General features: G+C 52.3%; 1 protein-coding gene across 6 annotated transcripts; it reads left to right on the top strand.

Annotated features, from left to right (window-relative positions):
- The first annotated feature begins 1 nt into the window (after window position 1).
- Window positions 2-26,548, top strand: TAB1 (TGF-beta activated kinase 1 (MAP3K7) binding protein 1). Of its 6 annotated transcripts, XM_082422479.1 has the most exons (14): window positions 167-227; window positions 739-791; window positions 3,871-3,949; window positions 6,100-6,226; window positions 13,565-13,701; window positions 14,075-14,228; window positions 15,356-15,442; window positions 15,940-16,078; window positions 17,052-17,165; window positions 17,788-17,899; window positions 19,690-19,834; window positions 21,765-21,987; window positions 22,965-23,127; window positions 24,717-26,548. In XM_082422479.1, exons 4-14 carry the CDS (start codon window positions 6,206-6,208, stop codon window positions 24,922-24,924), a joined length of 1,503 nt encoding a protein of 500 aa, XP_082278605.1. In that variant the 5' UTR covers window positions 167-227; window positions 739-791; window positions 3,871-3,949; window positions 6,100-6,205; the 3' UTR covers window positions 24,925-26,548. The 6 variants fall into 6 exon arrangements, with proteins under 6 accessions (XP_082278603.1, XP_082278604.1, XP_082278605.1 ...); XM_082422480.1 differs by lacking the exon at window positions 739-791 and having other exon boundaries at window positions 212-227; XM_082422481.1 differs by lacking the exons at window positions 167-227; window positions 739-791 and adding an exon at window positions 3,257-3,684.
- Window positions 26,549-27,325: the final 777 nt, after the last annotated feature.

Raw genomic sequence — 27,325 nt, 5'->3', positions numbered from 1 at the left:
TCTTAGGGGAGAAAGGATGGAAGAGCGCGCCTGCGCGCTCGCTTCCCTACGGCCGCATCCTACTTCGGCCGTAGGGTGGCGCTGGGCACAAGCTCCCTGGCAGCGCGGTCCTCCTGGCCGGCTTTGGGCCGCTCTAGCCGCCTTTCTCGCCTGCTCTGCCGGGAGGCGGGCACGCCCGCGGGGGTCCCTCCAAGATGGCGGCGCAGAGGAGGAGCCTGCTGCAGAATGTGAGGAACTCAGTCGCTCTTCGGGCTGGGGGTTGGGAGCCCGGGGGGACCTGTCGGGTGCAGGCGCGGCTCCTTCTCCGCCTTTGGTCGCCTCCCCGTCCCTAGCGGGGTGTGGCCGCCGCCCTCCCCTTTCCCGGGCCGGCCCCCCCTCATTCCCGGCCCCGGATGCGTGCGGCCCCGCAAGGCCCGCGCGCGTGCGCGTTGCCGGCCGGGCCGCCGGGGGCTCGGATTCGCCGTCCAGCGGCTGCGAGCGTCAAGGGCGCGTGGAGGGTGGGAGCGTTCTGGAGCCTGCAGGGACAGTGGCGCGCGGCCTCGGAGAGAGCCGTGGTAGCGAGCCTACCCCGGGCCCTGGGCGGGTCGTGCGATAATAATAATCATAGCAGCAGCAGCAGCAGCCAGTTGTGTATCGCTTTCTATGTCCCAGGCTTTGTGCCAGTAGCTTTATATTTCTAAGTTTAATTTTTCATAACAGCCCCGTGAGACAAGTACTGTGATTCTTCCTGTTTTACAGATGAGGAAACTGAGGCACAGAGAGGTGGTCATTTGCCAAAGGCCACACAGCTGGTAAGTGGCAGAGGCAGGATTAAATCAGGGATTCTGATTCCAGAAACCCTCTTAACCTCTAAGCTATACGGAAGGAATGACTGGGTTCTGGTCCTGGCTGTAACTCACTGTGCTTCCATCAGCCTCAGTTTCCTTATTGGTTAGGTAAGAGCAGGCAGTGGGAGGATTGTCTTGAGACTCGCCCCTCCCACCTCCCCCCCCCGGCTGGACCCTCATGGGTTTGTCACTGGTGTCTTCCAGCCCGTGCATCCTTTTGACACCCATATACATAGATGCATATGCGTGTTGGCACCATGGACCGAGGGCAGGTTGCTGGTCCCCTGGGTCCTCCTCAGACATGGCAGTCTGTTGTACTTGCCTGTGGACTTGTCTGCCTCCTGTACTGGAAAGTGAACTTGAAAGTGAACCACTAGGTGCCGGGCATTCAATAAATTGTTTATAAAATAATGAGTAAAGCATTTGAGGCCAGGTCCAGTGCTCAGCCCTGACTTTACAGAAATGCAGCAGATCTTGGCCCTACTGCCCTAAGGGGTCTTGAAGCATTGGAACCAGAGGGTAAGGGTGGCCTTCACTGCTGTAATCTAATGAGAGGCTTTGTGTAGACTCCCTTTGAAATTGCTCTTCCAGGACAGCGATTCCCAGCTTTTCCCAGTGGGGAATGCTCTCTTCCCCTCCACACCTTTGGCTGTCCCTTTATTTTACTACTGCCTGGCAGTTTGGCCTTATCCTTGAGTTGGTTAGGTAGGCCTGGCCCTCTGCTTTGTAGGAGGGCAGGGCCCCTATGTAAATGTCCCCAGTGTAGTAAATATTCCAGAAATACTGGGTGGGTTGTGGCAGATGGTGGTGTGGTAACTGTCGTAGGCTGACGTGGCTTGCTGAGGAGAGTGGCTACCAGCTTCCCTCCCTTATCGGTGTGATGGAGCCCAGGGGACTCGGGTTAGACAGAGGCGAGCTTTGCTAGCTCCAGAATGTGTTCCTCAGTGGTGTGCAATCTTTTAAAGTTGGATGATTAGCTTTAAGCACATAGCACTGTGATGAAAGGCAAAGGGATGGCAGGGATGTCCACACCAGACCCCTCCCACGCTAATGATCAAGACATCTCTGCTCACAGGGTATCCAAGGGTCCACGCGGTGTGCTGGGCTTGACCTGCCCTCCACTGTCCTGAGTCTGGTGAGAGTAGCTCAAACACCGTCATTCAGCAGGTGGCTATGAGAGCTGCTGGTCTGTAGTTACTGGGCCTGGGGATACGGAGATAAATAAGGCAGGTGTCCACCCCCACTGCATTTGCAGTCCTGCGTGGGAGAAGGAGCCTGTATCACTAATGTGATGTGTAAGGCACTCTAGTGTCAATGTGTTGAGGGGCTGCAGATGGCCTAATTTGACCAGGTCAGTGGAGGCTTGCAGGAGGGGCTGGGGATCTGCTGTCACGGTGCTGGGAGGGAGTGCCAGGGACAAGATGGCAGAGCACTTCGTGGAATGTCATCCTGAGGAGTTTCACCTTTGCTCCCCAGGTAGTGTAGTACCTTAAGAGGTCTTTTGCAGAAAAGATGAGCTTTTGAAGTAGCTTCAAAAAAACTTTGGGGGCTTCCCTGGTGGCGCAGTGGTTAAGAATCTGCCTGCCAATGCAGGGGACATGGGTTCGAGCCCTGGTCTGGGAAGATTCCACATGCCGCGGAGCAACTAGGCCCGTGAGCCACAACTACTGAGCCTGCGCGTCTGGAGCCTGTGCCCCGCAACAAGAGAGGCCGCGACAGTGAGAGGCCCGCACACCGCGATGAAGAGCGGCCCCTGCTTGCTGCAACTAGAGAAAGCCCTTGCACAGAAACAAAGACCCAACACAGCCCTAAATTAATTAATTAATTAATTAATTTAAAAAAAAAAAAAGGCCCTTCACGGCCTGATAAAACAGCTCAGGGGTCCTGTATGGCCTTGGGCAAGTCACTAACATCCCTAAACCTTGATTTTTCACTTAACATCCCTGAACCTTGGTTTCCCCACCCGAGAGGACTCCCAGGAGTGTTGTTAGTATTAAATGAACACGTTACACTCCTGGCCTGGTGTGGTTACCCTCCAGCCGTGAAGCTCCACCTTCAGTCCTGATGTGAATGAAGGCCTACGGTTCATTCCCTTAAATGTCACTGAGTACTCAGTATGTGGCAGGCACTGTGTAGGCGCAGGGGACCCTGCCCTCGTGAAGCTTACGTTCTAGTAAGGGAGATAAGAAACAGAAGTACAGATTATATATGATATAATAATATCCAGAATATAACATGGGGGTGCTGCGAGGAAGAATAGGCAGGATTCACAGACAGCGGGGTGTAGGGCCTGTTTTAGACAGAGTGGTCGGGGAAGACTGTTGAACGTTTGATGAGATGAGGTGGGCGATGTGGGAGGGAGTATTCCCGCGTGAGGGAACAGGGGTGCAAAGGCTCCCCTATTAGGGGAGCGTCAGGGAGGCCAGCGTGGCTGGAGTGGAGTACGTTGGGGGAGTAGTAGAAGCCGAGGTCCGAGGGAGCCTTGTGGATCCTGATGTGAGCTTTGGATTCTGCGCTGAGTGTGATGTGGAACTCTAGGGTGGGTTTGAGTAGCGGCGTGAAGTGATGTGATTCGTGGCTGGAGAAAGAGCCTTCTGTCGAGAGGCAGACGTTTGAGCGTCGAGAGTGGAAGCCTGGGACCTGCTGCGTGGTGCTCCCCGTTGGCCAGGTGTGAGACGACAGGCTTGGTCAGAGTGACGGGAGAGGAGTGGTGAGAAGGACCCAGTTCTGGCTGTGTTTGGGGGGAAGAGCTGATACGGTTTGCTGACGGATCAAGTGTGAGGTGTGTGACAGAGGAAGAAGAGTCGAGAAGGACTACAAGGTTTTGGTTGGAACAACAGTGGTGCCATTTACTGAGGTGGGGAGCCCTGGAGGAGGCGTGCCCTGGGGGCAGGGAGAATCAAGAGTTTAATTTTGCCTAAACTACTATTTACTTAATTATTTTAAAAGTCAACTTGAAATCAAATTTTTCCTGAGCAATTATATCTATGAAATCACAGGTCCTAGCCACATATTTTTCTTCTAATGTATGTTAAACACACAGCCTTAAAAACATCCTTTAGACCATCACCTACAACCATCTCATATGCCGTCAGAATGTGGTCCAACTGCTGCAGCACACGGTAAGCTCCACAATTATTAGTAGCCCCTTTAAGAATGTATTAGTGTTATATTTGTGATGAAAACATAGAGGACCTTTGATGGAAACCCTAGTGAAAGAGGTGGGGGCCAGGAGTGGGGTCGGTCCCAGAGAAGTGAGGAAGGAAAAGGGGGTCATTCAGAAGGATAGAGATGGCAGGAGGCATCGGGGTGTTTTAGGCTTTTTGGAGAGAAAGAACTGCTGCCCCCACCCAGAGCCATCTTCCTGGGGGCATGATTCTCCCTTTCTGAGCTTCCTTTTTGCTTCTAAGGAATCTGGGTGCTTTCCCCACAAAAACACTCGGCCTTTTCATACTATAATTTGATATTCAAGCTGTGGCCTGAACTTGGAATCATGCTTTTGTCTATTTCTGCTGCCCAGGAGTTTGAGATGAGTCTCTGTGGGGACTTTTATGGACTACTTTTTTTTTTATTAATTAATTAATTTAATTTATTTTATTTTTGGCTGTGTTGGGCCTTCATTGCTGCACTCAGGCTTTCTCTAGTTGCGGTGATCGGGGGTTACTCTTCATTGTGGTGCGCAGGCTTCTCATTGTGGTGGCTTCTTTTGTTGCGGAGCACGGGCTCTAGGTGTGTGGACTTCACTAGTTGTGGCTCGCGGGCTCTAGAGTGCAGGCTCAGTAGTTGTGGCACACGGGCTTAGTTGCTCCGCGGCATGTGGGATCTTCCCAGGCCAGGGCTCGAACCCGTGTCCCCTGCATTGGCAGGCGGATTCTTAACCACTGCGCCACCAGGGCAGCCCTTATGGACTATTTTTATGTGACATGGTCACATGTACATGAGGTGCTAATGCTGAAATATATATGTACAAGGTGTGACTCCCTTAATGGGTTAAATACAATTGAATAACTAGAGAAATTTATACCAAAATATGAATTTTGGAATCTCCCTGAGACAATCAAGTTAAAATTCGGCTTTTCGAAACAGATTCTTTCTTGTGAGAAATGAATTTGTAACCCATCAAAGAGTTAAGTGAGCCATACTCACTGTTGTATGTGTTCATGAGGCTCTGAGCCTGAGACTCCCCTTTCTCAGCTTCTCACGACTCATGTTCAGGCGCTAAGCACCGCTTGCTGCTGGTGCTGCGGGCCTGGCATTTGCGGGCGTGGGAGAAAGTGTGCATCAGTGTGTGCAGAGGTGGAGGGGTGGGTGGTTTGTGTGAATAGAAAATACATGACCTTTCCGAAAATTGTTCAGAAACGTGGAGGAGGGAAGCAAGAGTGTTGGCAGTCTGGTGGGTTTTAATAGCATCAGCAATGAATGCTTGGTATGGATAATCCCCGATGGCGGTGGAGAGAAGGGGGAGAATACAATTGAAGCTTACCCGGCCACAGCAGGGTGAGAATGATTTGAGGGCCACTGCTGAAGTCAGGGAGGACCAGATACTCTCCCACTCCCACACGGGTAGCACCTCCTGGAATTCTCTGGCAGCTTGTTACTGAATGTTTCAGCTGCTGTGGGGACTGCACTCTACGCAGGGCCGTCGCTGAAGGAGCACTCATGAGTATCTGAGAAATTGCCCATATGTCACTGGGTCTAAGACACTATGGATTATAAGGACACATCATTATTTTATATACTACTAAGAAAGAAAGTGCCCTGCTAGTTAACTTGTAACACACTAACTTCAGCGATACTAAAAATGTTGAAAATACATGTCTTTGAATCGGTGAAATAAAGTAGCCAATTAACAATACCGGGCTATAACCTGAGAGTTGCCACAAGTTGCCAAATAGTTAATAGCCAGTGAGTAGGTACCCAGAATGCACGGTGAGGCCACGGGATGGATTTCTCAGGGAAGGGGCCCCACGGCCTTGGGCAGTATTTTCCCAGAACCTGGAACACATTCAGTGAGGTGGTTAGGTGTATGCCGATGTAAAACACATCCTTACATATGGAGGTTATTTGCTTTTTAGTTCTCTTTGAAACTTTCTGATGATATCAGGAGATAAACTTGGTTTGGTCCTAGTATGTATGTAACACCTTTGTGATTCTTGCTAATCTCCCTTTATTTCAACAGAGAGAACAGGGCTTCAGCTCAGAGTGCAGCAGCCCATGAGTTCAGCTAGAATTTAATAACCTTGTTTTGTTTTCCTTTTTTATTACCATCAAGATTTGGCAGGTAATAATGGTTTTCCACTTCTAATACTGAAAAGTTTACATCAAAATGAAGTCATTTGAATAAAAGAAAAAATGGCAGATTAAAGAAAAAACATGAAATGGATGATTTGTTGAAGATGGTGAGTGGATGGTTGAGGTTTGGGAAACACGGGCCTCTGGCACTAGTGGGATTTGATCCAGGCTTTTGTGGGTGGATAGGACTTGGAAAGACAGAAAGGGGGAGGCTCTGCCTTACCATAGATACTATTTAATATGCTCTTTGGGTAATTTTTTTCTTATTTCTTCTTTCTTTATTTAAATAGCAAACCAAGTTGGCTAGAAACTCATTGTTTAAAGAATGTCAATGTGAAATAGGAGAACTTTGCTCAGCAAGGTTCATATATAAATGGTTTGTTTTAAAGTATGTGCTTGTTTCTGTGACTGTACCTCTAGGGTCAGTAGCCTCTTTATTTGAGTCTCCAAAAATACACATGGCTTTTCAAGTATCCTAAACCTTTGGTGGAGGTGTTACTTCCCTTCTGTGTTTGGTGCAGACACCTCCTGTCAGAAGTGGGTTAGCTTCCCACGCTTTTTGTTCTGGTCACGGTTTTTTAGAAGTCATTTGGAACACTCTGTAGCAGGCCTTATCTGTACAGGATAGACAGCTGAGTGAGATTGTTAATCTGTCAAAGGGTGAGATTCAAAACTATGTCAACAGGCTGGATGGCTGAGATGAAAGCATTAAGATATAATCCAACCGATATAAATTTAAGTTTAAAAAACTCTTGTACAGGAGTGTGGTTTTGGGGAACTGACTCAAGAGAACTTCAGAGGAAAAAGACTGTTATTTTAGTTGACAGTAAGTAGAGGCTAGATGCCCATCTTTTCTTTAAGTATGTGAAAGCTGTTGATTTTTTGTGTTGATTTTGTATCCTGCCACCTTACTGATTTATTTCATTTGCGTTAGTTTTATTATTTATTCTTTAGGGTTTCCAAATACCATCATATCAACTGCAAATAGAGTTAACTGTACGACTTTTTCAAGTCGTACGCTCTCCTTCTTTTCTCTTGTCTAATTGCATATGCTAACACCTCCAGTTCATTATTAAGTAATGGAGATTATAGGTATCCTTGCTGTGTTCCTGATCCTAATGCGAATGCCTTTTGTCTTTACCCACTAAGTAAGATGCTGGTATTAGGACTGACTGAAGTATATATATGATGGCACATTAAGAAAATATCCATCAATTACTGTTTCTTTAAGTGTTTTTATCAGAAATGGACAAACACTGCCCTTAAGCCCTGGAGTCTTTACCCACTGACCTAAACACTGATTGCCAATTATTAAAATAATGCATTTCCAAAATATTACTAGCCCAACATTATGAAAATCAAATTTCAGAAAAAGCACTTAACACTGTAGAAGTGTCCGGACACTAGGCATAAATACTTTCTGAAGAATAAGGTGCTTGTTAAGTAGGTTGACCACTGTCAGACACACAGTCCTTCTGGTTTGGGGAGCTTGCTACGCTCATGTCAGCCGGGCATGGCTGCAGCAGCCAGCGCGGCATCAGCCGGCTCCTGAGAGCAGCTTCGTGAGCTCCCGTCGTGAAGTGCTTTTACATGAATCGTTCCTCTGCCACGACACTGATGTGGCAAGTTCCTCAGTCATCCATTTGAGTTTGTCTCCTTCCTTGTGAAAGGCTAATGTACTAGTCTTTTTCATAGTGTATTTCTCAATGCCGAGTGGGCCCATAAGTTGCTTGGGTAATATTTATTTTTTTTGCTGGAAAGTATGAATTTATTGGAAAGATCTAAGTCCCTGGAAGCCTGTCTCTGTCCCTTGTGGGAGTTGGATAATGGCAGAGGAAGCACTGTGACTGCAGCATCGATGACAGGTTTTGCATCGTGGGCGACACATTCATATTGTTCATCTCATATTAGAGGACGAGTTCAATCCATCTTAATCTCCGTTTTAATCACAGACAGGATTCTAGAAAGTATAAATGTCTTCTCCTCCCATGCTTTAAAACAGCTGTGACATTTTGGGGTGCCAAATACTGGCTTCTTGGCCCATCTTTTCAGGACAGGGGACACTCCTAGTTGGGGAGATGCTTTTGTGCCTCTGCTTAATCTTGTGCTTAATTTCATCCCAGTCGGAGGCAGGAGACAGACCCTAGAAAAAGGAGTTTCTTTGGGAAATTTACTTACGAGGTTGCCTGAGACCTTTGTGAAGTCCTTGGCGATGGAGGTATGTTAATCAGATCTAAGACATAGGGGATGATTGGCAATATCTGTTCCTTGAAATATAATTCCTTAGCAATGAACTCCTTTCTGTGGCCTAAAAGGCCTTACACTGTCCCTACTTGGGCATACACGTGCATGCGTGTGTGTGAACACAGGAGCAAGCCACTTTCCCCGCTACTCACTACAGAGGCCACGCCAGCCTCACACTTCCTTAAACCTAAGTCATTTTATTTTCTACCTCAAGGTCTTTGCATCTGCCTGGAACGCTCCTCCCCCACTTTCTGAAATGGCCACTGCTCCATAATCGTTCAGGTCTGTCTCAGAGGTCACCTCCCCAGAGAGGCTTCTTCTGACCACCTCATCTGAAAGAGCCCTCCCCACCACTGTCTGTCCCCTTACCCTGATGTATTTTCTCCATAGCATATTTCCTTGTCTAAAAGTGCCTTGTTTATTTATCGTGTTACATGTTTGAAGTTTCTCTCCCTGGAAAGGAAGTTTCAAGCCAGGACACTCGGTTGTTTTCTCCACTGTGTCTACAGCACCTGGAGTAATGCCAGCCTGTTGTAAATGTTCAGTAAACATTTGTTGAATGTATGTATTAATCAAATATACTCTCATTGCATAATGTCGTATGTAGATTCCAAAGACTGAAGTTCTCACTTATGTTAAGAGAGACATTTTTGTTGCTTTAAAATGAGACAGGTCAGGATTAAAACTAGAAACAATTTCATGTTACTATGAAGCAGTTTTTTGTTTTGTTTTATTTCCCTGTAGCTTGACCTGAAAGAGTTAAATGCTCAGCATCATCGGGAGCTGAGCTGATTTTCAGCTCTTGTTGCTGTTCCTTTTCCATTAGTAGATTTTAGTCATATGTTCTGTTGTCACAGACTGCTAGTAGGCATTGGTAGCTTTTTAGCCCTTGTGGTGAAGTTGTGTGACTTTTTAAAATCCCATAAAGAAGACACAAGGACTTCTAAAGACATACCATTTGATGAATTGCAAGATTCAATGTAGTGAAGATGTCACATCTCCTCAGATTGATCTATGGATTTGAAACAATTCCAATCAAAATCCCAGCAGGATTTTCTTGTAGATACAAGCTGATTCTAAAATTTATATGGAAAGGTAAAGGAACTAGAATAGCCAAAACAGTTTTGAGAAAGAATAAAGTTAGAGGCATCACACCAACTGATGTTATAATGTAGATTTTAAATACAGATTAATAAAGCTGTGGTCATCAAGAGCATTGAGTTGGTGGAAGGATAGACACATAGATCAATAGACTAGAATAGAGTCAAGAAATAGACCCATACGTGTATGGCCAGTTAATTTTTGACAAAGGTGCAAAAGGTAATTAAATGGAGAAAGGATAGTCTTTTTTTCTTTTTTTTAAAGTAACCGGAAGTATTTAAAATACTCTTTTTTAAAAAAAAATTTATTTTTGGCTGCGTTGGGTCTTTGTTGCTGCGCGCGGGCTTTCTCTAGTTGCGGCGACTGGGGGGACTGCTCTTCGTTGAGGTGCACGGGCTTCTCACTGCAGTGGCTTCTCTTGTTGCAGAGCACAGGCTGTAGGTGCACAGGCTTCAGTAGTTGTGGCACACGGACTGTAGAGCACAGGCTCAGTAGTTGTGGCGCACGGGCCTAGCTGCCCTGTGGCATGTGGGATCTTCCCAGACCGGGGCTCGAACCCGTGTCCCCTGCATTGGCAGGCGGATTCTTAACCACAGCGCCACCAGGGAAGTCCAGAGAAAGGATGGTCTTTTCAACAAATAGTATTGGAAAAATTGGACATCCATTTGCCAAAAAAAAAAAAAAAAAAATTTACCTAAATCTCCTGCCTTATGTAGAAGTTAACTCAAAATGGATCACAGGTCTAAATGTAAAACTATAACACTTTTATTTTTTACTTATTTATTTTTAAATTTGTTTATTTGGCTGTGCTGGGTCTTAGTTGTGGCATGAGGGATCTTTTAGTTGAGGCATGCAGGCTCTTAGTTGCAACATGCATGTGGGATCTAATTCCCTGACCAGGGATCGATCCTGGGCCCCCTGCATTGGGAGCATGGAGTCTTAACCACTGGACCACCAGAGAAGTCCCTATAACACTTTTAGAAGAAAACAGAAGATATCTTGACCTGGGACTGGGCAAAGAGTTCTTAGACATGACATCAAAAGCATGAACCATGAAAGAAAAAAAATGATTAACTGGATTTCATGAGGGGCCACAACTATTGAGCTTGCGCGCCTCAGTGAGAGAGCCTGCGTGCTGCAAACTACAGAGCCCACGTGCTCTGGAGCCCGTGCGCCACAACTGGAGAGAAGCCCGAGCACTGCAATGCAGAGACGGTGCACTGTAACGAAAGATCCCACATGCCTTAACAAAGATCCTGTGTGCTGCAACTAAGACCCGACGCAGCCAAAAAAATAAGGAAAATAAATAAATATTTTTTAAAAAAGGATTTCATCACAACTAAAAACTTTTGCTTTACAAAAGACACTGGTAAGTGAATGAAATAGCAGGTAGAGACTGGGGAAAATATTTGCAAATCACATATGCAAGAAAAGACTTTTATCCAAAATATATGAAGGACTCTCAAAATTCAGTAGTTAAGAAAACAAACAACACAATTAAAACATAGGTATGAGACTTAAAGAGACACTTCACCAAAGAAGATATGTGAATGGCAAATAGGCACATGAAAAGATGCTCAACATCATTATTAGCCATTAGGGAAATGCAAATTAAAGCTGTGATGAGATATCATTATACACTTCTTAGAATGTCTAAAAAAAAAAAAAAAACCATGTGATGAGAATGTGGAGCAACAAGAACTGTCGTGCAGTACCTGTGGGATGCAGATGGTTCACCACTTTGGAAAACAGTTTGGCAGTTCCTTATAAAGTTAAACAGCAGTCTCACTCCTAGGTATTTACCCTAGAGATATGAAAAGTTATGTTCACACAGAAACCTGCCCATGAGTGTTTATAACAGCTCTCTTCATAATTGCCAAAAACTGGAAACAGCCCAAATGCCCTTCAGGGGATGAATGGATAAACTGTACTACATCCATACGATGGAATACTGCTCTACAATAAGAAGGGACCAGCTGTTGATGCACGCACCAGCTTGGGTGAATCTCAGAGGCATAATGCTGAGTGAGAGAAGCCGGTCTCGAAAGGTTATGTACTTAAAGACATAGAGTACAATGGTGGTTGCCAGGGGCTGGAGGGAAGGGAGAATGGGGAGTTTTTGTTTAATGGGTATAGAGTTTCAATTTTACAAGATGAAAAGAGTTATGGGGATGGATGGTGGTGATGGCTGCACAACACTGTGAATATATTTAATACCAGTAAAATGTACACGTAAAGATGGCTTAAAAAATGGTTAAGATGATAAAGTTTATGTTATATGTGTTAACCACAATAACAAGAGGAAGAAAATGGTCATGCACTGCATAATTTGATTTATGGCATTCTTGAAAAGACTGTAGAGTGATGGGGCACAGGTCAGTGGTTGCCAGGAGTTAGGGGAGGGTGTGGCTTCAAAGGGGCAGCATGAGGGCGTGTTTGGGGAAGATGGGCTGTGCTGTGTCTTTATTGTGGCGGTAGTTACACAAATCTCTACGAGTGTTAAAATTCATAGACCTGCCCACCAGAAAGGCAATTTTACTATACGCTAATTTGAAAATAAAAACAAACTCCCACACCCTGCTGAAGTTGCTCCAGGGTGCAAAGCACAAAACTAAAGCTCTGGAATAAAGGCAGCATAAAAGCAATTGAAATGAAAAAATAAAAATGAAAAAGCTATAAAGTCACTCCCTGTGAGTATGTAAATAAACAAAAGATGAAATTTGCCACGAAAGCTGACCACAGGCTTTTTACATATCTGATTGCAAAAGCCTGTTGAAGTAGTTTTCACATCCTTTTTTGAAGTCTGTTACTGCTTACTTGTAAGAAGTTGTGCACAGTATTTGTGCTTGTTTAATTTTCAATAAAGCTTTCAATCCAAATTTTACTCTCCTTGCAGTTGAACTTTGATTTTTCCAGTTTTAGTTTGCTCTAGTTCAGTTTGGTGGGCACGGGAATGCCTTTGTGAACCAGGCACCGCTCTCAAGTGGGGGCTGGGTGTAGGGGAGGCTTTCAGTGAGAGTTAGTGGATCACACCTGCGCCTGGTGTCAGGGTCGTTTCTGGGGCTTAGAAAATGCAGGTGCTCAGAGTGCCCCCCCCAAGGAGATTTAGGAAATTCAGAGTCTGTGTTTGGGCTGGCTCCTAGACAGCTCTGTGTATATGTGTGTGTGTTTGTGTTTAAAGCTCTGTCGTGGTTATACTGAACAGCCTGCTTTGAGACCCATGGGGTAGAATGGGAGTCAGACACAGGCAAGAGTTGGGGGCCAAGTGTAGTAGGGATACACAAGAGGGCTGGCAACCAAGCCTGGGGAGGGGCTTCCTGAAGGAAGACTTCCTGGAGGCGGTGACTCCCGAGCCAGAGTCCTGAAGGACATGGAGGATTACTAGACAAGGACAAGGAGGGTGTTCCACGCAGAGGGAAAGAGCGGGATGTGGACAGGGTACCGCAAGCATTTGGCACTAGTGGAGAAGCATGTGGCGGGGGGGCAGGTGGGAGAGGACGGCACCAGGGTGGAGTGGGGACCAGGGCGTGGAGACCCCAGTGCCAGGAAGAGTGACTGAGGCTGAGCTGCTAAGTCAGTTTCTCTAGGTGTGGATCTGGGTTGCTTGAATCCGTCCCCTGGGAGGAGCCAGCTACACTGCATATATCCTGAGCCCCCCGCCAGGATCAGACGTTCTGTGGGAGGGGCCTGGAAATCTGTGGTTTTAACCAGTGCCTGAGGGATTGGAGTCGGAGCCGTTGCAGTGCAAGGTGGGGACCACCAAAGAGTTTTATACGAGGAGTTTGCTTCATTTGTGTATGTGCGTTTCACTCGTGCTCCATAGCGTAGCGCGTTCCTGGAGATCACTGCTGAGCCTTGCATGTGGGAACTCTAGTCTTTTTCAGGTTTCCTGGGGAAGTTTGTGGATTAGCCATAAACCACGCAAACCCTTCTGCAGGTGTTTGTTCATAACACGCATCATTGTTTTCCAGGAGGAAGTGGAACCCTCTGGGTGGGGCTCCGGGCCAGCTAGGTTTTTGTCGGGGAAGAAAAAGAAGATGAGGTGGGGTCTGCCCTGGGCGAGAAGGTAATGCGTCTTGGTTTCCTGGTGTCCTTCCCAGGAACAGCAGCCAAGCTGGACGGACGACCTGCCGCTCTGCCACCTCTCTGGAGTTGGCTCAGCCTCCAACCGCAGCTACTCTGCTGATGGCAAGGGCACTGAGAGCCACCCACCAGAGGACAACTGGCTCAAGTTCAGGTGAGGGTGCTGGCAGCGCTCTCCTGGGCATCAGAAGTAGGTTTGCAAGCAAGAGAAAGCAGTTTTGCAGCTGTTTTCCGTGGGGCTTCCTGGTGAGATGTGGCCCACGGGAGGTGGTGTCTGCTGCTGTCCCCTCCACATCTAGACGTTAGACCAGCTGAAGGCCTGCTGCAGGGGGCAGGGGTATCCTAGAAGGTCATGGCCAGAGTGCAATGATGGTTAAAGTGGGGGACCCACGTGGGCACCTGAAGCCACAGCTGCTGTGTCTTTTGTCTCCCCAATGCCTTTCCCTCCTCCCCCTCACTCTGGAGCTGGCATCACCCTTCTGTGAGTGCCTGGTCTCAGGCCACCTCCTGCCCTCTCCCTCTGTCAGGAGTGAGAACAACTGCTTCCTGTACGGGGTCTTCAACGGCTACGATGGCAACCGGGTAACCAACTTCGTGGCCCAGCGGCTGTCCGCGGAGCTCCTGCTGGGCCAGCTCAGCGCCGAGCACACTGAGGCCGACGTGCGGCGGGTCCTGCTGCAGGTACTGGGGCTCGGGCTGGCTGGCCGTGGCTGAGTTCCCTGGGCCTCGGCCCTGCGGCTGCAGAGCCTGCGGTTGGCCCGGGGCTGGTCTGAAGACCTCGCTGGCTCCTTGTCTCTGCAGAAGAACCAGCTCTGGGAGCCTCTCCCAGCGGCAGGGGCACCCCACTTCCCAGGTGCGGGGCCGGGCAGCCAGCAGCAGTCCTTCCTCACGACTGGCAGGGTTGGCTCTGGACGAGATGCTCCTGGGGAAGGGGATAATGGACGTCACCTTGGACGTGGGGTGTGGTGGCAGTTGCTGAGCCCTGGTAGAAACAAGGTCGTTGAGGGAGATCCTCTCCCTCCGTGTGGCTCAGGCACTCAGCCGCTAGTCACTGCGGGCTCCCCAGGCCCTGCCTCCTCACTCCCAGTTGGCTCGTGCTTGTTTGCCACTTCTGTGTTTCTGCTTGCTGCTGTTCTGGAGTTTTTCCTCCTGGCATCTCCTTTTGGAAGCAAGTCCAGGGGCACTTAGTTTTAGATGAGAAGTGTGGATTCCTCTTCCTCGAAAACAGCGCTCCCAGCCATTTTCCTGCCTTGGCACCTGAGGGCCCGGGCACCGGCCATGGCCTTAGGGCCCAGTGCCAGTGATTCTCAGCTGGTGCCCTTGGGAAAGGTGGCAGCGTGAGCTGTGTTGAGGGGCCCTCAGGATGTGGCAGTGACACTAGCTGTCACTGACCTAGACTTAGTCTGGGCCGGGCGCCGGGTGCTCGGGGTGGATACCCTCAGTCACTCTCAGAGCAGCACTTCGTCTGTTTCATCGATCCATGAGGAGGCCGCGCTGCCTGGCCGGCAAGTGCAGAGCTGGCTGTCGCCCTCAGGCAGCCTGACTCCAAGCCTGTGCTCCTCACCTCTCTGCCGCGTCCCGCCTCTCTGGTCGCCCTGCACTGCCACCTGGAAGGCACCAGCCCCGCGGGGCCATCTTTATCAGACCTTGCTCTGCAGGAGCAGCAGTGCCTGGTGGTGCGCCGTGTGAAGCCCCATCACATGGTAACCTGCAGTTGATACAACTTGTTGCTGTTAATAGTGAGCATTTCAGCAGCAGATGACAGTGGTGTTTGAACTGGCCTTTGCCTCCTTGTCCTCTGCCTCCAGGCCTTCGATGTGGTGGAGAGGAGCTTCCTGGAGTCCATCGATGACGCATTGGCAGAGAAGGCGAGCCTCCAGTCCCAGCTGCCTGAGGTAACGTCCCCAGCCTGTGCCCCAGGAGAAGCAGATCAAGGTCCAGCTTTGCCAGGAGCAAGGACTCATCTGCCATGTCCCTCCCAGACCACTGATACAACTGGGCCAGAGCAGCAGGCGTTAGGGGACAGTTTCTGATGGGATGCGGGTGGCAACGGATCTGCCCTCCTAGGGCCCTCCTTGGCTGGCTACGAGCAGCCGTACTCTGGGACTCCACTTGGGGTGGGCACAGGGTGTGAGGGAAGCTCCTTCCAGGTCGGTCCTCTGCCCGAATCTGTCCAGGCCTCGTCACCTGCCTGCTCACGTCATGCGCAGGTACCTTCAGGGCCGACGGGACGAGTTAGGTCACGCCTGGCTCTGCTGAAAGAAGCCTGCCCTGGAGCTGCAGCCAGCTTCCTTCCCGGCCGGGCCTCAGATGCTCTCTCTTTAAGGGAGGGGAGGTTGGTGAGATGGTCTCCAAGGCCCGGCCTGCTCTGACCGCCGATGATGGCTTCTAGGGCGTCCCTCAGCACCAGCTGCCTCCTCAGTATCAGAAGATCCTCGAAAGACTCAAGACGTTGGAGAAGGAGATTTCGGGAGGAGCCATGGCCGTGGTGGCGGTCCTTCTCAACAACAGGCTCTATGTCGCCAATGTCGGTGAGCCACCTGCCTGTCCCAAGACGGGAGAGCAGGGGAGAAGGTCAGCCTCGGGATCCGTGTGTCCTTTGGGCAGTCTGCTTCCCAGACAAGGAAGACCTCCACCTCGAGCGTCCTGAGACCACTTAAGAGTTTCCCGTTAACTCCATAGGACGTCTCAGTCCCAGCCCGGGGCATTTGAAGTGCCTGCTGAGAGGCTGGTGTCCCGGCTTGAGTCCCCCCTGTGCCCCTAACTGGCTTGTGGCCTTGGGGAGTTGTGTCCTCTCTCTGGGCTACCTCAGTGGCTTCCTTGTCTGGAAGAGGTTGCCCGGCTGTGGAAGACCCCCTTGGCATGAAGGGCGGCAAGATGGGCTGGGTGTGGGCTGGAGGGTGAGAGGTCACAGGGACGTTTGGATTTGTAGGTGAAGAAGGGCCATGTGGGAGTCCGAGAAGGCGGTGGCCTCAGGGTGCAGTTTACTGCAGGGGCTCTGGAGAGACCCCACTGATACGGTCCCTCTTCTCGTCCTCCTTTCCTTAAGATTTCGTTATGGAAAAAATTCAAAACTGTAATAAACAGCAGAGTGAAGAGCATTTAATGAACTGCTGTGTGCCCATCCCCCAGCCCCAGCATCCTTCCCCCGGCCAGCCTCTGGGGCTTCACCTACAGCCCTCTGTCCCCGCGTTGTTGTTGAGCAAACCCAGACATTGTGTCGTGCTATCTGTGAATATTGCAGTGTGGCTCCTTGGAGAAAAGGTCTCTTATTAAAATCCTAATCGTAACTGTCCTCGGATGTCACTGGAAAAGTTTAACCTAATTCCTTAATATTATCAGCTCTCCCTGACTGGTGACTGGCTCCAGTGGTCTGAGCCTATTTTCTTTGCTCATTTCAAGGATTTCCATGTGTGAGATGCTTGCCTTTTCTCTCTTTTCTCAACGTGTCCTGTTCTTCGCTGTGCTCTCAGTCTTCGCTCAGCTGCTCAAATTCTCCTGCAGGTACGAACCGTGCACTTTTATGCAAATCGACGGTGGATGGTCTGCAGGTGACACAGTTGAACGTGGACCACACCACAGAGAATGAGGACGAGCTCTTCCGGCTCTCACAGCTGGGTGAGTGGGGGGCGGGGCCTGGTGGCTCGCCCTGTGCCTTCTGTTGACCATGTAGAGAGAGGCATGAAGTGGACGGGCTGTGACCTTGGGCTTGGGACCAGCCTGCCTGGGGTTGAATCCCAGCTCTGACACTTACTAGTTGGCGATTTTGGAACTTACTCAAGTTTTCTGTGCCTCAGTTTCCCCTTCTGTGTAATGAGGATAATAGTAACACTTACCTCAGGGTGTTGTGAGGATTGAAAGAGTTATTACATGTGAAATGCTTCCAGGAGTCTCTGGTATGCACTGTTATTGGTGGAGACTGAGAGGCCAAAGAAGTCCTGGGGCTCCAGCTGCCGCCATGGCCACCCCCTCCCTTCCCTGGGAGCCCAGGCTGCAGAGGGAGCTGAGCTGGGCGGTGCTGGATCTGCTGTCCCGTAGGGGAGGACTCAGCCACGGGTGTTCTGATGGGGATGGGGGCTGAGGACACTGAGGGACTTTGGGCTCACTGCCCTCCAAGGTGCCTGCTATGATCTCACTTCCTGTTCAGTGCCTTGTTTTTGTGGATAGGTCTGTATCCCCTTCTTTTGGTTCTTCTTTATGAACAAACTCTGAGGTTGTCGTGTTGTTCTTCCTCTGGTAGGTTTGGATGCAGGAAAGATCAAGCAAGTGGGGGTCATCTGTGGGCAGGAGAGCACCAGGCGCATTGGGGATTACAAGGTCAAATACGGTTACACTGACATCGACCTACTCAGGTGAGTGGCCAGCCCAGCTGCCCCCATTTGTAAGACCAGAGGCCTGGGGCAGATGCAGATTTTAGGCTCTAGGAACAAAAGGTACAGTTGAGGTAGTATGGAGCCCAAGGAGATTCTTTCGTTCTCCCAGAGAGGTTGGTATGGGGCAGGCCCTGGACCCAGCAGGCCAGGAGTTGGGGTCCTGTAGAGCTAGGCTGGCAAGGGGTTAGGTGGGGAGCTGGGCCAAAGCCAAGGGCAGCAACCAGTGCCACAGGGCCTGGCAGGAGAGGCCAGAGTTGGCATGAGCTGCCTGGTGTGGATAGAGACAGACCGAAGGCCTATTGGTCGGTTTTGTCATGGCTGGGGCCAGGGCGGGGCTGCCAGGTGGGTTGTCCCTTCTGGATGCCACCCACTGCTCATAGCAAACAGACGATGATAATAACATGAGCCTTCATCCAAGCCCGTGCGCAGTTTTTTACATCCGTTCTCTTATTCAGTCCTCAGGCCCTATGAGGTGGGTGCTGTTATTGCCCCAAAGGTATTTTCGTATGAGAAAACTGACACATGCAGACACTAGGTAGCCTGCCTGGTCTCAGGGCTGATAGTGGGCTTAGGCAAGACTTGAACCCAGGCAGGCTGAATTCAGAGCTTGTGTCCTGAACTACGGCGACCCTGTATGCGAGAACACTGTGTGTGTGTGTGTGTGTGTGTGTGTGTGTGTGTGTGTGTGTGTGTGTGTGTGTGTGTGTGTGATGCCCATCTTGTGTCTTAGAAAACATGTGTTACAGCTCCTTACCCTCACAAGGTTTAAATAATTACATTTGGAACCTTTTGTCTCTAATTTGTCGGGTTCTGTTTGCTTTATGGAAAGGTCCATCTGTGATTTAAAACAATTCAAACAGTGCCCAGGATATGCAGTGAAAAGTGAATCTTCCTCCCACCCCAAGCCCAGACTCCTTCCTCAGAAGCTGCTAGTTTCTGAGGTATCCTGCCCTGGAGTTTCTGTGTACATGCGCGCGTGTGTGTGCGCGCCGCCTGCCCTGTGCATGGCGCGTGCTTGTTGGGGGTGGGGAGGGAGCAAGCTGCTTTTTCAAAACACCCACAAGTGCTAGCATTCCGCGCCCAGTGTTGTGCACCTCACTTTTTTCAGTATAGGCACCCACTCCTCCATTCCTGCACACCTACAATTTAGGCTGGCAGCATTCTTGGTAACAGTTGCTAGGATTCCAGTGTGTAGCTGTCAGCGCTCACCTAACCCGCCCCTACTGATGGACCGACCTTCAGGATGTTGCCAGACTCACTCTTTCAAATCCTGTTGCCAGGAACATCTTCTCATCCCTGCCCTGTGTGCATGTGTGCATGCTGGAGCTTCCCGACATTGAGCAGCTCTGATGGTGCGTCAGTTCACAGTCCCTCTGCAGCTAGAGTGTATGTGGGGCCTGGGTCAGCTTGGAGGAGCCCAAGAGGAGTGGGCTTTTAAAAGAGAACCCACCCCTCTGGCTGTCCCGCCCTCCCCCTGCCACCCCCCGGCTCTGTGGACAGGAAATGCGGAGTGGGACCAGGATTGGGCATTTGACCTTGGCCGTTGTGACCCCAGCCTCCCTCTGGCTTTCTTGGCCCTCTGAGCTTTATTTTAAGAGCTGGCCTCAGAAGACAGGTCTGTTTTTCTGGTTTTCTCTCTCCTCTCTTTCTTTTCCTCTTGTCAGATGTGTGTTTTATTTTACATTCTGGGTGTAGATTCTTCTCACCGGAATAAATGTCCCCAGGGGGCCATTCCAAGCACAGCTGTCCCCTCTGCTCTCTTCCCACAGCGCCGCCAAGTCCAAGCCCATCATCGCGGAGCCTGAAATCCACGGTGCACAACCCCTGGATGGGGTGACTGGCTTCCTGGTGCTGATGTCCGAGGGGCTGTACAAGGCCCTGGAGGCAGCCCACGGGCCTGGGCAGGCCAACCAGGTGAGCTGGGCCCGAGGAGAGCACGGCTGGCCAGCCTGCACGGTGGCATGCTCCCCAGAGCTCTGATTCTCACGTGCTTTCCCCAGACATCTTCTCTGGGTTCAAAGTTGGGGGAAGAAAAAGCCCAGAGTTCCAAGAACACCCATCCTACCCAAAAGCTTTGCTCATCTGGGCTTGAAGCAGTGTCAGTCTCCAGGGCCCTGAGCAAAGCCTAAGGGAAGAGGGTGAGGGAAATGAATTTCCACAGGCACACGTGGCTCTGGAGACTGTCTGGGAAGGGCCCGGGTGGGCCGCGGAGGAAAGCCCAGCAGGGGCGCGGCCTGGTACACAGAGCGCTGGCCAAGGAGTCGTGCGGCCCGCCCAGGTCCCGCTCCACTGCCTCCTTCGCTTCCCTCTTTGAGCTGCAGATGATATACAGTTCATTCCTTGTTTCTGAGACGGGGATGATGACATCTACCTTTGTGGGGTTGTGATGAGGGCTGGGCGTGGTAGACGTAGGTTCTCAGCCAGGGGGAGCTGCTGCTTTTTCCTGCACCTTGGAATGCACGTGTCAGATGGTCGTCACTAAAGTGGGACTTGGAGGCAGTCACGTCGAGGATGATCTAGAAGGGAAGCTGCCTTTGCCTGACCTGGGCTTGCTGGGTCAGTCAGAGAAGTTCAGCTTGCGTTTCTCCTTCCATCTGTGATTCTGGTGAGACGGTAACCTTTTCTGCTCTGTCCTAATTAAAAATAATGAGGGAAAGTCTTAGGTGCCTAACTGTCTCCTAATACCTGTGTTCAAGGTTTTTCATCTATTTTATCTCATTCCTTCCAGTAGCCTTATAACATAGTAGGGGCAGGGGCTCACTGCCATGTCACGCTAGGGAACTTGGGGCTCACGGAGTTCAGGGTCTTGCCTGAGGTGACAAAGCTGGTCAGTGCTGGAGCTGAGCCCCCCGGACCGGGCCCAGGTCATTTCCTGTTACCTGCCCCTGCCCTCCTACCTCCGAGAGACTGCAGCCAGCCATCATGTAGAGGATTTTGTGTTTATATTTTTTATCTTACCATAAATGTGATTTTTTTTCCTTTCTTTGCTCTTCGCGATAAGACTATCCAGTGGCTTCTACTGGGTTCTAGAATACACTGGACAGTGGACTTCTCTGAGGGCAGGGACCCTGTCTTCATCCTGTATCCTCAATTTCTGACAAAATCGACATATCATCTCGTACAATAAGTTTGTTCCAGGAAAGAAAGCTGAATAATAATGACAATTTGTACTGAGCTTTTTTTTTTTTTTTTAAATTGTGCCCCAGTAGTATTTTTTTTTTTTTTTAACTTGTTGGGTTTATTTATTTATTTATTTATTTATGGCTGTGTTGGGTCTTTGTTTCTGTGCGAGGGCTTTCTCTAATTGCGGCAAGTGGGGACCACTCTTCATCGCGGTGCGCGGGCCTCTCATTATCGCGGCCTCTCCTGTTGCGGAGCGCAGGCTCAGTAGTTGTGGCTCACGGGCCCAGTTGCCCGGCAGCATGCGGGATCTTCCCAGACCAGGGCTCGAACCCGTGTCCCCTGCATTGGCAGGCAGATTCTCAACCACTGCGCCACCAGGGAAGCCCTGTACTGAGCTTTTTAGTAGTCTCCGAAGTGCCCTCACATCCATTATGTTATTTAATCCTCGCTGTAATGCAGTGAGGTGGATATTATCCCCCATTTTTTTGGTGTGTGGAAGCCAAAAATCAGAGAAATCACAAGGTCACACCTTTTCTAATGAGAAAGTTCCAAAAGAGTTATTCTGAATACCTTGAGAAGCTCAGGTTGCAGGCTTGGCTGGTGGGGACGTCCGCTTGCTTGGCTGGTGACCCCTAAGTGTCCTGATTCGGCTGTGAAGGTGTGGCCTACACTCCCTGGGCCCCCTCATGCCTCACCAGGTTTCTGCTCCCCTCGCCCCCAGGAGATCGCCGCCATGATCGACACGGAGTTCGCCAAGCAGACTTCCCTGGATGCAGTGGCCCAGGCCGTGGTGGACCGGGTGAAGCGCATCCACAGTGACACCTTCGCCAGTGGCGGGGAGCGTGCCAAGTTCTGCCCAAGGCACGAGGACATGACCCTGCTGGTGCGGAACTTTGGCTACCCCCTGGGAGAGATGAGCCAGGCCGCACCCTCCCCCGCCCCAGGTATGTGTGTGCAAGCCTGCACTAGGAAGGCGCCGGAGGCCGTCTGGGGCTGGGGCCTTGCTGCCTGGGGCGGGGTGGAGTCGGGAGGCCTGGCTTTGAGCAGTTCCAGGCCGGGCCCTGACTTTAAAGCTCTCTGAGCTGTGCTTATTTTTCCCTTTTTGTCTGTGAAATGAGGACAATACCACCTGCCCTGGCCTCCTTTGAAAGACCTGAGTGCGCGGGAGGCACTTTGCAGCGCCACGGGCCACGTCGCGGGGACAGCGGCCGCTGCGGGCTCGGTGCCTGCTGTGCGCCAGCCACCTCACCCGCATGTTTCCTTTTGTCCTCATTAACAGCCCTTTCACAGAAAGGAAACTGAGGCCCTAGAATGAAGGGAGCTGGCCGAGGTTGGGCATGTCAGAGGTGAGAGAGAGACGCTTTACTCTCTACCTTTTTAATTCTAAATCAAGTTGCCCAGAAAGAATTATTCTTTTGTTCTCCCTCCCAGTGCTGCTTTAGTGTCAAGACCATCAATTCCTGGGGGCTGCATTTCTTTTTCTTTTTTTCAAACAAGCAAGCCCTAGCACTCAAGCATCAGATGGATTTGTTCTCCCACGGACACCGGGGTTACTGGAGTTTCTCTAGCTTGTTATTGCAACCGTATTTTTGTTGGGCCAGCCTCAACTAGGAGCATACTTAGCCCTTGGGTTAAAGCACCGTGGGAAGCCAGGCAGTAACCCTTTCGTTGAGGCAGCTCAGCACTTCTCTTCCTGCTTTGAGCACCAGCAGTGCTTTGCTGCTGAGAGGAGGCCCCTGCCTGGCCCAGAAGAGTCTCTGCCACAGATACTCCTTCGCTGTCCTAAGGGGCAGAGGGTCAAGCTAGGGGAACTGAACCGGGCCACCGCCTACCTTCTCAGGCCCTGGAGCGGCCCTGTTGCTGCCACCCCAGGGTCCCCCCCAGCCGCGCCCTGTAGCCCACCACTCTCTTCCTCCCAAAGCTGCAGGAGGACGCGTGTACCCCGTATCCGTGCCTTACTCAAGCGCCCAGAGCACCAGCAAAACCAGCGTGACCCTGTCCCTCGTCATGCCCTCCCAGGGCCAGCTAGTCAACGGGGCCCACAGCGCCTCCACCCTGGACGAAGCCACTCCCACCCTCACCAAGTAAGCGGCCCCCCCAGCCTCAGCCGTCTCAGGCCTGCTTCCTGGGCACAGCCCTGGGTCCCTGGACAGGAGTGGCCGTAGGGCCACGTCCTGTGCCTGAGGAGCCTTGGGTGAGGTGCCCTGAGATGCGCTGGGGTCTTGTTCCTCTCAAATCCCCCAGTTCCATCCCTGGGGAGGCCTCCCTAGCCTCCGAGGCAGGACTGCAGGTTCCAGCAGCTCCTTGAAGCCGGAAGGGAGGGGGTGGAGACGGGCAGCTCATGCTGACAGCCCACTGCTCATTGCTTCTTGCAGGTGCCATGGATTTGTTTTCATTTAACGGGAAGGTTGTCCTCTTGTTCTTTTCTTCTCCCGTCTTGGAGTGTGTGATCTGGGGGGCCTCCCCCATGGTATCTGTGCCTGTGGGACATTGTTTGGCCTGTGCCGGCTTATGAGAGCCAGTGCTCTCTGACTAAAGCGTCCGATTTTAGCTTTGAAGCGAGTTCTCTAGTTTCAGGCTGGGGGAGGGGTGGAGACAGCAGGGGGTCTGGAGCCTGGGGGTGTGGTGGGCAGGCCCCCTCCTCACTCCTGGCAGACCTGCCTGACAGGTCTGGTGTCTGCCCTGCCCCCTCCACGTCTGGGGAATGTACCCCCACCTGCCACACCAGGGGGCTGGGCTCTGGTTTCCACATTCCAGCCCTGCACAGAATAATAGAGGTGCCCCACCCAGCCCACTCAGGATCTGGCCGGTTGGAAGGGCCACCGGGAAGGTTTCCCTGTGCCTCGCAGGGGGCCTTTCCTTCTCCCTGCCCCCAGGCTGCTGCCGCTGCCACCACTGCTGCCGCCACCCCTGTGGGCTGGAGGGACCTGCCAGGCAGCTGAGTGATGGGCATCCTGAGTGTTGTACGGGTGGCCTCCCCACCCCTGCAGGGCTGCTCAGAGGAGCCACCAGCTGTGTCCACAAAGGCAGGGCGTGATAGCAGCCATCCCAGACCAGGCAGGAGAACCAGCCATTCTTCTGTGCCTCCAGCTCCCTGGGTCCCTCCATCCCGCGTCGGCGCTTAGTTGCTCCCCGCCCCCGCCCCACCCCCGCTGCCGGGCTGGCCCAGCTCTGAGTGCTGGGAGTGTGCAGGACAGTGGGTTAGCAGGTAATTCCCAGATGTTACAGGCTGTGTGGCACAGGGTGGGTGCCTGGGGGGCCCGTCCCCACCCAGCTTGCGAGAGGAGCGAGGAGGAGGGAGTAAGGAGGTTTTCCGGGAGAAGAGCCCTGGCCTGCCTGTGACCAGTGGGGTTTGGTCTAGGATGGATTTGGAGAGGTTGGAGTGGATGGCGTCCAGCTCGGCACCGCTCTGAGGGTGGCAAGTTCTGCATCCTACGCGGTAGCCACTAGCCATGCGTGATTACCGAGCACTGAAGTGAGGGATCCGTTTTATTTAATTCTAGTTAATTTAAATAGCCACATGTAGCTAGAGCTTCAAAAATACATTTGACTTTTCCTCTGCCCCGAAGAACATCTGGCCGGCTGGCCCTTGTGGTTGCCTCTGTGGCCTGTGCCCTGAGGGGCTGGCCAGACGCCACGGCCTGTGACTGATTTGCCCCTGTTGTGCTCCCAGCCAGAGCCCGACCCTGACCCTGCAGTCCACCAACACGCACACCCAGAGCAGCAGCTCCAGCTCTGACGGGGGCCTCTTCCGCTCCCGGCCCGCCCACTCGCTCCCGCCCGGCGAGGATGGCCGCGTCGAGCCTTACGTGGACTTTGCGGAGTTCTACCGCCTCTGGAGCGTGGACCACGGCGAGCAGAGTGTGGTGACGGCGCCATAGCCCGGCCGCGGAGTGCAGCCCGAGCAGGACCTTGCCTGGGGACGGGGCCCAGCTCCGGGCAGGACGCCTGTGCCCCAGGGGCCAGCGGGGGCCTGGTGCTCAGCCTGCGTCGTACTCTCACTCCACAGCCTGCGGCGCTGTAGAGAACGTTCTCTCAGTGCACCAACGCAGACCGGACCCCTTGTCACGGCGGCTGCACAGGGGCCGGAGGCAGTCCCCCGGGCAGCCTCAGCCACGACCGTTGCCATTTCTCAGAACAAGGGGCACAAGTGCGGCAGCCCACGAGTCCCCTGAGTGGCAGCCACTGCTCTCCCAAGGCCACCCGCTTCCCGCCACCACCTCCCCTGGAGGAGCCTGTGGCCACTGCTAGCGCCCCCTCGCCCCTGGGCGGTGGTTCCCGCCTTTCTTCTCCAGCCGGCCTCCAGAGTGGAACCCCAGTTGGCGTCTGCACCTTCGAGGCCTGCACCCGTCCCTGGGCCCCATCCTTGGCCTCCCTGGGCTCAGGGGGACTGGGATGGCTGCAGAGGGGGCAGTCAGGTGGAGAGGAACCGGAGAGAACTGGTCCAAGAGGAGCACTGGTGCTGGAGCCCACCAGAGTGGGTAGCCTGGGCAGGGCTGGCTCCCGAGAGCCGGGTGAAGAGGTGAGCTGTGCCCGGACTGAGTGGGGGCAGGGGCCGCACTTGTCAGGCCCCTCCGGGAGCGGCGAGACCCTGGGTTGGGGTGAGCGGTCCTGCTCTGCTTTTTCCCTGCTGGAGCTGGGGAGGGCCCCAGGGTGGGAGCCGCTAAGACTGCAGTCTTAGCCACTGACTGTGAGCCTCTGCCAGCTCCACGGTAACACACAGGTCTCAGGCCAGGCCTCGGGGCTCACTGGAAACAGAGAACAGTGGAGATGGTTCCAAGAGGGAAGAGGTTCCTGGAGCCCTGCTGCTCTGGGTGGTTGAGGGCTTTGGAGACGTGCACTGTTTTTACAGACGCTTAGGGTCGGGATCAGGCCAGCCCAGGCCCTCAGACCATTTCATGCATGTTCTCTGCCTTCGGTGGGGAAGGGGTGCCACCAGGGCTGTCAGCTGGAATTGCCCTCTGTATTTTCAGAGGAGGAAGCAGGCTCAGGAGACTCACACCTTGTCCAAGTCACACAGTCAGTGTGGAGCAGAACTCAAACTTTCTTGTCAGTCTCTGAGGCCCCCCTGGATTCTTGCCAACACCCCCCTGGTGCCCAGCCTCCTGCCCCATGATGCCCCAGACACAGCTCACCAGGGACTGGCCGCTGTGCGTGGCCTCCAGTGTGCTTGGATTCTGAAAAGTCAAAGGCCAGTTCTGAGGTTCCCTGTTCGCCCTGTGGTCCAGGAATATGTTTTCCTGTGGCAGGGCAGGGCCCACTGTGGTGCCGGTTTCCGAGGGGAGCCGCAGCATGAGCAGAGGAAAAGCGGATCTCAGGGAAGGGCCCTGACCCCCCTCCGCGACGAAGCCATCTCCGTTGTGCAGGTGAGCAGATTTAAAATCAGTCCCAGAGGCTTGGGCACGAAGGGATTCTCTTCCGAGAATGTCTCTGTATGCTGTTTGGTCTCTAGAAATAGAATCACTTTTTTACGGCAGTAAAGAGATAATAAAGGGAGGTATAATACATCGTGGTGTTAATAGTCTTCTACGGGTGTCTCGTGTAACTCGTGGTGGCCCTGGGAGGTGGCTGCCGCCTCCTGCCCCGCTCAGCAGCCGGAAGCGCCAGCTCACCAGGCCGGGCAGTGGCAGAGCCAGGATGCGAGCCCGGCCTCCGGACCGGACCGGCGCTGCCACCTCCCAGCCTGAGGGGAGAGTGCTGGGTTGCTCAGCATCCCCCCAGGGTCCTGCACATCTGGAGGGGGTGACAGTTCTGCCCTGCTGCGGGCCAGCTCCTCCTCTTCCTGCAGGCAAGGCCGGCTCTCAGCGTGTGAGTGTGGTGTGGCTGCAGGGCTGCGGTCGCCAGGACCCAGCCCTCCCACTCCCACTCCCACTGGTTAGTAGACCTTGAGAAGGTTCCTTGGCCTCGTTTTGGTTTCGTCTGCGTGGAGGGTATTCTATGAATACTAGCCCACAAAGCGCCTCTTCCTGCTTTACGGGACTTAAGACCTTGTCCCTCTAACACTGTAAAGTCAGTATAAGGAAGGGTCTGCCTGGGGCCTTGCGTGTAGCAGGTGCTACTTGCCACTTCCCCTGGGAACCCGGACGTTGGGCCGTGGGTGAGGTTATTGCCTCTTCTCAGCGAAGCCCAGAGGGGGGCTGCTGGCTGGGCTCCCAGGCGTTTCCTCCAGCAAGGGCGTCTTTCACGATTCTTCTTCCTGGGGCCCTGCTTTGAAGCCAAACAAGGACACAGATCCCTGCCAGTCCTGACGGGCTCGGCACGAGCACGCGCTTTGTTCCCATG

Source organism: Balaenoptera physalus (genome assembly GCF_965194825.1).
Source record: "Balaenoptera physalus genome assembly, chromosome: 13".
Classification (NCBI taxonomy): Eukaryota; Metazoa; Chordata; class Mammalia; order Artiodactyla; family Balaenopteridae; genus Balaenoptera; species Balaenoptera physalus.
Note: the sequence above shows the minus strand (reverse complement) of the source record. Positions and strands in the feature narration are given on the sequence as shown.

What these genes read in the sequence shown, in the direction of transcription:
- TAB1 (XM_082422477.1), top strand. Translation starts at nt 17, where the DNA reads ATGGAAGAGCGCGCCTGCGCGCTCGCTTCCCTACGGCCGCATCCTACT. An exon ending in CTTCCGGCTCTCACAGCTGG is followed by an intron (nt 17,166 to 17,787) that starts GTGAGTGGGGGG and finishes TTCCTCTGGTAG; the next exon opens with GTTTGGATGCAGGAAAGATC. An exon ending in CGCACCCTCCCCCGCCCCAG is followed by an intron (nt 21,988 to 22,964) that starts GTATGTGTGTGC and finishes TTCCTCCCAAAG; the next exon opens with CTGCAGGAGGACGCGTGTAC.